The sequence below is a fragment of the Halichoeres trimaculatus genome, unplaced genomic scaffold (genome assembly GCF_033239565.1).
Source record: "Halichoeres trimaculatus isolate MK-OKI-2021-1 unplaced genomic scaffold, fHalTri1.1 fHalTri1_scaffold_4, whole genome shotgun sequence".
Lineage (NCBI taxonomy): Eukaryota > Metazoa > Chordata > Actinopteri > Labriformes > Labridae > Halichoeres > Halichoeres trimaculatus.
Window position 1 is genome coordinate 33,372,848 of NW_027437182.1, and position 12,382 is coordinate 33,385,229.

At 39.3% G+C, this 12,382-nt stretch overlaps 1 protein-coding gene across 1 annotated transcript; it reads left to right on the plus strand.

The window, feature by feature from the left end:
* The first annotated feature begins 4,732 nt into the window (after positions 1–4,732).
* rpl5b (ribosomal protein L5b) lies at positions 4,733–12,277 on the plus strand. Its single transcript, XM_074668080.1, has 8 exons — positions 4,733–4,849; positions 5,321–5,390; positions 5,477–5,592; positions 6,885–7,019; positions 7,156–7,358; positions 9,244–9,421; positions 11,858–11,946; positions 12,117–12,277. Exons 1-8 carry the CDS (start codon positions 4,847–4,849, stop codon positions 12,214–12,216), a joined length of 894 nt encoding a protein of 297 aa, XP_074524181.1. The 5' UTR covers positions 4,733–4,846; the 3' UTR covers positions 12,217–12,277.
* Positions 12,278–12,382: the final 105 nt, after the last annotated feature.

The window sequence follows — 12,382 nt, forward strand, 5'->3', positions numbered from 1 at the left end:
ATGGAGAATAGGCCACACACTGCAGTGTATTATCCATAACATCATCAGTAGCAACAGCACTGTATTTTTTTACCCATGATTCTGTTAACATCAATGCAAACCACTTTGTTTGACTGTACATCTTGAGAAGTGTAAAACTGGACTTTCATCCCTGACCATCCGTAACCCTGTGCCCACATGTTCAGTCACTCACGTTGATCCTAAACAAAGAGCTGAATCATAAAAAAACATACTTCAAACAGAAATAGATTCAATAGTGTAAGAATACATGGGTACTGCTTTTGCTCAGGTTATTACTTGACCTCTGACCTTTTAATGTGTATTTACCAGACCCTTTACTCCCAACACCCCTGTCTTCTATTCATCTGTCCTTTCAAAATAAAGGACAAATGTCCCAAAACTAATCTGATTTATAAAGAAAGGATGAAACACACTTCAGAAACATGTGGAAACAAACCACTTCCTTATATCACCAGTATATGAAATCCCTGGAGGGCACAGCTTGTCAGATATGATTGGGGTTATCAAGGGTTCATGTTAGTAAGCTCCTGTGGAAAAACCTCTTCTTTAAAAACGATGTATTTACAGACAGGGAGGCAAAAATTAAGCTGCTTTTAAGGTTACGCAGAGTTACCCCTCAGCTTTGGGCCTGTAAATATAACTTGGTCAGAGACATCATATCATGCCTTGAAACAGTTAACTTTATTGAATTCACCATTTTGTTGCAATAGCCAAGCTTATTCTATGACTGTGAATGAAAGGGTAAAGTCTGGAGCTTCCTGTGGCCCGGTGTGTGTAGCACTCATGCAATCTGATCTGAATAACTTACCTGAAGTTCATTGCTGAGAGATTAAATTCTTCTGTTTGAGAAAGCTGAGGGTTGAAATGCTTGTCTCAGTGTTCCTTTGGTTAATCCATGTTATCTTCGTCACAAGATTTAAAAAATTAATCAATGAGTTCTCACTGTGTGGTTAGTCCAAATGAAAATCTGAAATAAGTAATTGACTGAGAGGAAGCTTAATGAACTCCAAGATAAATGTTGATACACACAGCCAGCGTTCACTGTGTGAGAGAAGTCAACAGAAACCTGTAATGAAGTAACCACATCAGCACAACGTAGCTCTGATGAAAATATGACTAAGCAGACTGCCTTCATTCACATTCCAAACTGTCATGAAACCTACTCTTCAGGTTCCACATGGGAGCAGTGACGCAGATCTTTTGTTTGTCTGACACTCCTGTGCTCATGGAAGTTGCTGAAAAGCAGATGACGCTGTAGGCTTAACTTAGCAGAGACATGAGGCTGCTCTGTGTGCCACCGCTCTCTGTAATCACACCCCTGGCTGTCAGATGGAAATAAGCGTGTTGCTATAAACACACAGTGAAACAGGTATTATTAACAAAGAGGTCATTTGATGAGAAACTGCAGAGCCAGTCGTGTCCACTGCAGCTAAAATATAAAACGAAAGGAACAAAATGATCGCAATTTCTCTTTTTAAACATCAATTTCTGAACTTTTAAGGGACAATCCTACCAGGAGTAATCCACCAAAGGCCTGTATCATGATTTAGCAGGTGCATCCAACAACAACTTGACTTAATTACTTAGATAACTGTGACTATGCCTGCATTTCTGGCTGTCACACCCTGTACCCAAAAACATCATGTGAATGCATGCAGACTGTTCTGTATCTGATACAAATCTCAGTCAAAAGTTTGGACATAGGCTTTCAGTCAGTGTTTTTTTTTTTTTTTAATATTTATCATTTTGTACGTTGCAGATTAATACTGTAGACATCAGAAATACAAAAGTACACACATGGAATTACAAAAAAGTGTCAAAACATAATAATTATAACTAATAAACATAACTAATTTTAGATTCAGATTTACAAGTTTCACCCTTTCTGTGTTTTTTCTATTAACAGGTGTGCCTTCCCAAGGGTTCATCTGTGAAATCTCTTGTCTTCTTCACATTTTTGAGACCATCAGCTGTATTGGGGCTTAAACACAGTAAGATACAGCAGATAGCCCCTTTAAATTTCTGTTCCAATCCATATTATTGAAGGTATAGCGTTTGGAACTGTTCTTCTAGTGCAGTTTTAAATGTAGTCAAATGTAATGAAAATAGCTGTCATGAGGACCTCCTCTGGAAAGGAAGACCAAGAGTCACCTCTGCTTCTGAGGATAGGTTTATTAAGGCAGGTGTGATGGTTTGGGGGACCTTGATGACTGGTGGTGATTTATTCAAAAGTCAAGGCACACTTAACCAGCATGCCTGCCACAGCTATTTGCAGAGACATGCCATCCCATCTGGTTTACTCTTAGTGAGACCATCATTTGTTTTCAACAGAACCATGAACCCAAAAACACCTCCAGGGTGTGTTAGGGCTGTTTGACCAAGGAAAGGGTGATGGAGAGATTCATTAGATGATCTTCCTCAACATTTACCAGACAAACTCTGTTGAGATGGTTTTTAATGAGCTGGACTTTAGGGTAAAGGGAAAGCAGCCAAACTCTAGGGCTACGATGAACTATTGATTGATAACCGTTCCAGGTGAAGACTTCACAAAGCTGATGAGAAAAGGCCAAGAGTGTGCAATGCTGTCAGCAAACAAAGGATGGAGACAGATTCCTAGGTGTACACCTCGGTAATAAAGTGGACTGGTCACGCCACACAGACGCCCTCTACGTGAAGGTTGTCATAGTCGTTGTAGAGACTCTGCCCAGAGCATTTTATGACACGGTGGTGGCTTCTGCACTTTTCTGTGGGGACAGGAAGAGACTAAACAGACTAATCAGGAGGACCAAGTCTGTCTGGGCCTGCTCCTTGGACTCCTCGAGGAGGTGGGTGAGAGGAGGATGTTAGCAATGCTTGCATCCATCATGGAAAATCCCTCTCACCCACTGCATGAGCCTGTGGGGTCTTTGAGCAGCTTCTTCAGCAGCAGACTGCAAGACAGAGTGCTACCACAGGTTAAACCTCTCAACAGCAATGAGACTTTTCAGTATCTACATCAGTGCCTGATGCCAGCGTAACTGGAACTGCCTCTCATAACAATATTGCACGTCTATTTTTTATGTCGTAACTACTATTACTATGATTCTTATATTTAAATTGCTGTAAATTTGTACTTTTTGTTAATTCTCAGACTCTTAAATTCTTTGTATTATTACTACTTGTTTTTCTCTTATTGCATGCTGCACTTTGTCTCTATCTTTAATTTGAGCTGCTATAACAGCAAAATGTATTGTATCCTATTTTAATGACATAATCTGAGATATAAAACACATTCTGGTTTATTTAACTCTATTTGCTTGTTACATGATTACATAATATGTGTTCTTTCATAGTTCTGATGTATCAGTATTCATCTACAATGTAGAAATAATAAAGCAACCTATTTTTCCATGAGCCTTTAAATATTTCTAGGATAATCTAAACTGGTTTTAAATCGTAGCCTTGTGTTGGCTCTCTCCCACTGAGTGCAAAAGCTGAGCTTTAAACATGATACATTTCTGTAATACTGATTATGCAACCTGTTACTTCACCTGGATGACACGAATCACATGGGAGGGTGTGACCTGCATCAAACTGGAAGCTGACACCTAGATATGAGGTAAGAGAAATGACTAACTTTTGTGTTGATTTTGACACAAGAGCACCAATTTCAGACAAAAAATATATCTTAAATAAAAAAAAATAGAAAAATATAAATGATTTTTGAGTGTAACAAAATATTTTTTTAAAGGTGTGTTTTTCTTTTATAAATTAAAGTATTTCTTGGTGGTACATGGTTTGGTAATTTGGGACAGAATGTTTCAGATGATATGGGACGTTATTTCCACACTAACAGTGACCTAGACAAAATTATATCCATACAGCCTTAAATCCAAGTAACTTAATTGTTGTCAATTCTGCCTCACAAAGGTTCAAACAAAAATTAACTTTGAAGTACATGTTGTGAGAATTTTTTCTGTGATTTATGAATAACTTTAATTATGATTTTATTCTGAAATTCTGCTCAGACATTTACAATTTATTCGGCTAACCCTGAAAACTGTTAGGAGGGCAAATGTGCCAAAGCAGTAATAACTGAATGTTGGAGCCAGTGCATGTTTTTCCTCTAAATCACTCTGTCTAATCAATGGTATAACCTCTGTTCATGCTTAAGTCTTGCCAGTGTGAAGCAGACTTGCAAGAATTTTAATGGAGAAAAAAGAAAAGGAGCCACTGATGAGTACAGAGGTATGTGACCTAATATAGCTTACATGCTGTACCAAATCACCCAACACTTCATCTGGTAGTTTTGTCTCAATCACGTACATTAAAAGGTTAAGCCACATCTCTTAAAAAATGATAAAACACAACATATGACTTCATAATAAAAATGTAGACAAATTAGGAATTCATAAATGAATCATATGCTGGTTTGTGTTTTCCTGTTTATGACAATAATTTCAACACAAGGTGTGTTTTTTTTTCTTTTAAAGTTTCCAGCATACCCTGCTTTGAGATAAGCCAAACTAATCAAGTGTTTAAAGTGTCAGAAGTCCTCAGACCTTCTGCCGACTCTGGGATAAGCTGAGTCAATGTCATAAAGGGTGATAATGTGATCACAATCACACATTTACATGTTAAAAACAAACAGCAGAGTGGTTTTATTGTTATTAATGTGAGCCCCAGCTCAATAGGGGGCAGAGTGGTGAATCCTCTGCAGAGGCTCATCCTGTGACACGCTATTTACGGAGCATGCGCACGTCGTTCTTCCTTTTTCCAGTGCAGCGGAGTCAAGCCCCAGTCTTTGGCTCCGGGCTCCTTCATAAGGAGACAAAAAGACTGCAAAATGGTTTGTAATCCATCCCAATATGTGCATCCATGTATACCTAAGACATACATCGAGTGCTGCGCGGTGCCAGACGTTTAAAAACATGTTGCAGATGTTCAGATGAAGTTAGATTACCTCCTGCTAACGTTTAGCCGGCTCTGCTCAAACGTGGCCTAACTGCTTCCTTCTGCTGTTTACCGCTTCACTGTGTTTTTAACATTTATATCACCACTGAGTCCTTTAGATCACATCCCAGGAGTGTCCTTCTAGTCTGTATTATCTCCAGCTGTTCAGCCAGTCACATATTCTAAGTAGCTCAATGCTAACTTCATTCGATCACTTCCATTTGATTTGCTTGCTAATGCTAATGTTAGCTGGGTTACCCCCTGTCTGATATAATTCAAATGGCATGGTTAGGAAAATAGATAGAAGTTAACTGATGTTTTATTCTATGTAACTCACTAATACTAAATCAATGCATGTCTTCTGCAGGGTTTTGTTAAAGTAGTGAAGAACAAGGCCTACTTTAAGAGGTATCAGGTCAAATTCAGGAGGAGGAGAGGTAAGACCACCTGTGACTATCATCTTATCTCACCTAGTGCTACTGTGACATGTCAGTGTTTTAATCAAAGTATGATTCCTTCACAGAGGGAAAGACTGACTTCTTTGCTCGCAAGCGCCTGGTTGTTCAAGATAAGAACAAGTACAACACACCCAAGTACCGGATGATTGTCCGCTTCTCCAACAGGGACATCGTCTGCCAGGTGAGTGGGCTCTGAGATCAACCTGATTTTAACCTGCAGCGTGCATCGTCTACATCAGTTTATGTTCCAAAACAGGAAGCGGTTTGTTTGTTTGGAAAGCTGTCCTCTCAATACAACAGTAAAATACAGTATCAAATAAAGAGTGTAAAGTAGTTTAGCTGCTGTTATTGTTAATGTTAATGTTATAAAATGCTGTGATTGAATAGTCCCTTCACTTTTTAACAGACACAGCTTCACGGTATTTTAGCACCGGAAGTATCGCTGCCAAAGATGAGCTGTGTATGAGACCTGAGTCACAATGAAGGAGCCAGAAAACTGTGTACAGACAGATAGATGTAACAAATATATCCGAATAATAATGTTTTTTGTAAGGGGTGAAAATTATAATCGTTTATAGATTAATAATAAACTGAAGTTTTACTGTGAACATGAAATCTGTTTCTGTTGATCATAATTTAAACTTCCATGTAGTATCTACTCTCTGTTTTGAGTCGGAATTATTATATTTGGTCATAATCTCGGCTCTAAACCAACTTTTTCATCAGCTACACAAAATAAAAACTCGTAGAACTTGCGTCTTGAGTGGAGTATCACTTCTGACAACTGACCACAGAACAACTGGACATTTTTTTATGCTGCTCAGAGTTTTAATTTGGAGTTCCAAGGATGCCAACTTATCTGAATGAAAGGAACCAAGTGCCGCTTCTGTTATCAAAATGCGTGCGCATCTCTGTGATGACGTAGCTTGTAAAAGACGCCCCTTTGCTGATGGAGATAACCTATTTGATGGGAGAAGAGGGTCTGAAAGTGACGTTGCAGTATTGACATAAAACTTGAGATCCAAGGCGAGGTATTAAAGCTCTTGTAAACCGACGAATTTATAGTGAAACTTAGTAGAAAATGTTGCGATGGCATGTAGAGAAGAGTATAAAGCAGCTTTATAATGCACATAAAGGGCTACACAGCTGCAAGACAATAACAGGAAGTAAACATCAACATGATCACAGAAAAATTTCCAGACTTCTTGCTATGTCTGCACTTTGGCTCGTGCCGACTTTCTGGGAAAGTTTCTGAAAAGCTTGCTCGCGAAACGTTTGAATATGTTGTGAAGAAAAACTTGTGTTCAGGAACGCAGCTCATTCCTATGTTTTAAGGGGTAAAACTTTAAACATTTGGGTTTCAGCTTGAACAGAGTTCAGTAATGTTTATAGATCAGTGTTCAGTGTCATACATGTCGTGTGAACAGTGAATGATAACGTTTAAACTCATGATTGCTCCTGATTGTGTTGCAGATCGCTTATGCCAGGATTGAGGGTGACATGATCGTGTGTGCCGCCTACTCACACGAGCTGCCTAAATATGGAGTGAGCGTGGGCCTGACGAACTACGCAGCAGCTTACTGCACTGGTCTGCTGCTGGCTCGCAGAGTAAGTCGGGACTTGTCCTGTTGTAGGAGAGATGTTCTCAGCTGTAATCACTCCTCAGAAACGTCAAATAAAGGATTATACACGTAAAGTTTCTTATGTTTGACTTTGTATCTAACATGTTGTAATTTTCCATCAGCTGCTGAACAAGTTTGGCCTGGATAAGGTGTACGAAGGCCAGGTGGAGGTCACTGGGGATGAGTTCAACGTGGAGAGCATTGACGGTCAGCCCGGTGCTTTCACCTGCTACCTGGATGCTGGACTTGCCAGAACCACCACAGGCAACAAGGTGTTCGGTGCCCTGAAGGGAGCTGTGGATGGAGGCCTGTCCATCCCACACAGGTACGCTGGATTTGATAAAGTGCTTCACGTAAACATATGAGTTACAAAAAGGAGAGCTCAGTTGAGTTTGTCTTATTTGGGTGGAAAATATTTAAGATGTAGATTATTGGACACGTTTGTCTTCACTGGGAAATCGGGTCAGACAGGACACAGGCAGAGAGATGGAGGTGGTGCATTAATCAAACTTTAGCTGTTACAGACATTCTTATTCTTTGAATTTGTCCTCTGGTTAGATATTTTTTGTTTCATATTATTTTGGCCTCATGGTCCAAAAACACCAGGTGTATCTGAAAAACAGGGTCCAGATCTCCATATCAAACAGATAAAGAGAACAGAGCCTTTGTTATGATGACACCTGCTCCATCATTAAAAAACAAATCAGCTTCACAAAAGCTGTGAAATTAGTCTGTTAAAATGTTTGTAATTCTGTTCCTGTTAGGTTTTGTTATGTTCCAGCACAAACTGTTTGGTTTGCGGTTTAAAGTGATGAACGCAAATAAAAACGAAAACAAGACGTGCTGTGAATTCTTTGTCAGACATGAAGCTTTGGCTGCTTCACTAGCTCTGGAATTTAATTGTTTATTCTTTAAGATTCAGAGTAAGGGGTTAATAAGAAAGTGAAATTTCAGGATCTTTATTGCTTTGTTTCTAAAGATCTTATAACGTGTGTGGTATGTGGTGGTGTCACTCTGCAGAGCGTGCGTTCCCGGAGGGACTTAGTTTTCTTTAGCATAGTCATTTTTTGTCAGGCATCATTTCCTGAGAGACTAAACTCCCTATTAACAACCTACCTGTCAGGATTCATAACGAATACAAGGGCCCAGGTCCTTCTCTTCTGCTCTGTCTACAGCAAACACAGATGTGTGTATCTTTCTGGGATACTAAAGGACTAAACAGAACGTTGGTTCTCGTCAGTCTGTTGTTGATGAGAGAAGCGTCTTGAGTTGCAAACTAAATCTGACACAAGTTTGGTCAAATGTGCTGTTGTGTTAAACTCTTTAGAGCGTAAACGCTGTGAATGTGTAAGAAAAAACATCTGTTCCTGATTTGACTGCTTTGTTCCTGTTAAGTAATTTTTTCAGCCTTTTTATGCCTTTAATTAGAGAGGACAGGACAGTGGATAGAGCAGGAAACGGGGTGAGAGTGGGGAGTGACATGTGTTAAAGGTGCTGCTGGTTGGATTAGGGCCAAGTGCTCGAGGACTGACCTCATGCAGTGTACAAGCTTGACCATTAGGCCACACCAGAGACCCTTATTTTTATTTCTGTACTGACAACCTCTGTCACACATACATGCACGGCAGGTTAAAGTGAAAAATGGAATGTTTTTTTTTTTTTTATCCCCCATAAACTTGTCTTGATACAACAGAGCTGTTTTTTCAAAGCATTTGGTTAATGAAGTTTCACAATTTGCAAAACTTTGTTACACTTTGGTGTATGTGATTAAACATCTGGTAAGGCTTTTAGTGAAAATTATTTTTATTTCTAAAAGCTTAAAAAAATCATTTGACTATAATCTGTAGTGTAGTGTGGTTGAATCTGTCAGCACCATGACTGAAGCAGCGTAACTATTTTTTCAGTCTTAAAAACAATCCTGTCCGAGACCGGCTGCAGAAGTTGAACAATGAGGATACAGACTATGGATAATTCAATGAAAAAAAAGATTAAAAAATTTGACTTCTCATGTACTTTCTTCCAAGAGATTTTTCCCTGCACACATGGGAAATGTTGAAATAAGCAGTGTATGAAAAGTCTCCTTGTTGATGTTGTATAGAGCCATCAGAAAATCAACAGAGCTCAAGCAGAAATGTTTATTTCAGCTCTGAACGGTGGCATTCTTGGTCATTTCTGCTGTAATTTCACCTTTTCCTTTCTTTTCTGTGCAGCACCAAGCGCTTCCCTGGTTACGACCCTGAAAGCAAAGAGTTCAACGCTGAGGTTCACCGCAAGCACATCATGGGCATCAACGTGTCAGAGTACATGAGCTACCTGATGGAGGAGGATGAGGACGCCTACAAGAAGCAGTTCTCGCGCTTCATCAAGAACGGAGTTACACCTGATTCAGTAAGTCCCTTTAAACCAGAGATAGACTGATATGGATTTTTCTGGGCTGATATGATACCCATTATTTTAGTCAAGGAGGGCGATAACCGATATTTGGAGACAATATCAAGTTGCATTCAAAGTGAAAATATTGGTGTCAAAATTTTTAACAATACAAACTCACACAAACAATACAAAATTTTCACAGTAAAGGTTTTCCAAAATATCAATGCATCTGCAATAACTGTACTACTGATTGGCTGTTTCTCAAGCCATGGCTCTGCTTGTAACCAATCAGATGCTACAGTGGGTGGGACGGAGTAGTGACTGCAGACAGCGAAGCTGCCACATCAGAGCTGCAATAACACAGTTTTAAATTTGTTTCTTATCTGCAGTCGGATTAAAAAATGGCCAATGCCCATATGTCTCAAAATATCAAATATCGGCCTGGTCGATAATTGGTCTATCCCTACTTGAACGCTCCTGCCGAGCTGCTCATCTTTAATACGATGAGACACCAAAAAAGCCCTGCTCAGAGATATTAGAGATGATCTATCATGAGCTAAGGTTCAGACTGTTTTACAGAAGTTCATGTCCATCACTGACACCTTGTGATGTTTTATTTATACATGGTGTCAGTGGAAAATGGTCACACTGCTTCAAAAACTACAGAAAGGCACCAGACAGGAAATAAACTTCTTGAGTAAATGCTCTAAAAAATGATGTCCTGAGGTTGTCAGCATTCTGGCATTATAACCAGCATGAAATCTGAAAAGAGACACACAGTCAGATTGCGTCAGTAGCGTTAGTGCAGTGTTTTTAAGATGCAGCTCTGATAGTTTCTGCTGGAGACTAAATTATTTGACATTTGAGACCAATAATAAGTTAAAAACTGACAGAGTTGAGGTTGTGACCATCGTGCTAAATTCTTGACCTGGAGTGACCGGCTACTTTTTGATCCTGACTGCTACAGTTTGACACAAGTGAGGCGGGACTTGAATCAAAATAATACATAAAATTAGAAACCAGCCAAGCGTGGGCTGCCGCTGAGGTAATGTGCTACATGAAATGCAGACAGCAACAATAGGGACAGGAGAATGTGAGCGTTATCTACGCTCTGCTGTACAAGCTACATAATTCAATTTCCCACCTGATATAATCCAACAGATGTCTTGGTCAGACTGTATGAGATTGATTTCTTATCTGATTCCACTACACACCAATCAACAGCCACTTTTAAAGCCTCGTTAGAGTCTGTGTCCCTTAGAGTTTATATTCCTCTGGCTTCTCACATTTTCTTTCTGTTTTCTCAGTCTTAGCGGTGCTACAATTAGCAGAACTTGTCAGGAACATGATATGGCGTTAACAGTGTTAAGAGTTTATAATTCTCACAGTTTTCATGTCCATATCCAGCCTCTTGATGCTTCGTCAAGCATGTTGTGAAGGAGGTGCTAAATCCCTGCTGCGCTGGGCTGAATTTAGAGAATGTGTAGGTCTTCGTCGTTAAAAAGTGTCAAGCCCAAGGACCTGGGTTTTATCCATCACTCTGTCAAATAATTTGTTCTTATCTCAAACTATGGCTGCATTAATGTGCATCAAAACTCAAAGTATGTTTAAACCACTCTTCTTTAAACTTGTGTTGTAGCTAATGTGACGCCCAGATCCAAGGATAGAATACTGAAGCTTTTTCTTGAATCATGGGTAGAAATAGACTGATTCGTTTGTTTTTTCAGGGCAGATACTGGCGCCAAGTATTAGTAGTAAAGGAGGCAAATAACTGATATTTGGAGCCGATATTCATCTGCAGCAAAAGTGAAAATATTTTCGTAAAAGTTTTAAATAATACAAATTCTAACACATAACTTTGTTTGAATGCCTTTGAGCATATCAGTAGGGAGCAACCAGATAAGTTTATTAGATGACTCCAAGGCTCAGCAGCATGACTTTAATGTTCATTGAAAATTTAAGAAATTAAATAGCTCCCTGAAGTTTTCTGCACTAGATAAAGTTTTCCGAATTTTCAAAATAACTGTCGTGTTATTTTAGCTTTCACTTGCCTTTATTCTTGAATTAGAGCCAAAGTATATAGTTTTAAATTAATTTATCAGCTGTTGGATTAAAAAAAAGGAGATCCCTCAAAATTCGGAATATCGGTGCCGATAATCGTCTCGGGCAATAATTGGTTGATCCATAATCATGAGCAACTAAATGGTTTCGCTCATAAGAATGAAAAGCAATGAAGAAAAGTGATCAAAGCCAAGGACTGAAGACTTGAATCTTAACTCTGTATTACAACTCTTTACTATCATTAGTTGGCTCTTCATTTTTCATTTAAATCCATATTGATAAAACTTTAACTTTTAATGATCTTCTGCTTTTTTTTCAGAAAAAAAATGCTAACTAAAGAACAGACATGAAGTTGTGGACACAAATGTGACAGTTTTTTCTTCCTTTCAGATTGAGGCAATGTACGTGAAGGCTCATGCTGCCATTCGTGAGAACCCCGTCCACGAAAAGAAGCCTCCCAAAGAAGTCAAGAAGAAGAGGTGAGACATGTTAAAGCCCGAAGTTTTTTCCGAAACTGTGTTGTTAATTCCTGAGCCTCAGAAATAAACCAGGCACCCAGATGAAATAAAACAAAAAAAAAAAAAACAACAGATCACTGTTTCTGAACATCAAAAGCTGCGAGTGCTAATCATGTGTTTTTGTGGCCCAGGTGGAACCGCAGGAAGCTCTCTCTTGCCCAGAGGAAGGACCGCGTTGCCCAGAAGAAGGCCAGCTTCCTCCGGGCTCAGGAACAGGAGGCTTCAGATTAAGGTGGCGGACGGCTCCGTTCCAAGTGCAGAATACTTTGTTCTAATAAATCTATCAAAAAGAGTCCAGTGCTCCTGTGTGCTCTGTTGTACCTCACCAAAAGCCCTTTGCTGCATGTAAGCACATCTTCCTTCCTTCTTTCCACACTGAAATCTGTGACTTTTGAGT

Bases quoted from the DNA above. Each gene is read 5' to 3' on its own strand.
- rpl5b (XM_074668080.1), top strand. The intron at 5,391-5,476 runs GTAAGACCACCT...ATTCCTTCACAG, and splicing joins CAAATTCAGGAGGAGGAGAG to AGGGAAAGACTGACTTCTTT. The intron at 9,422-11,857 runs GTAAGTCCCTTT...TCTTCCTTTCAG, and splicing joins ACGGAGTTACACCTGATTCA to ATTGAGGCAATGTACGTGAA.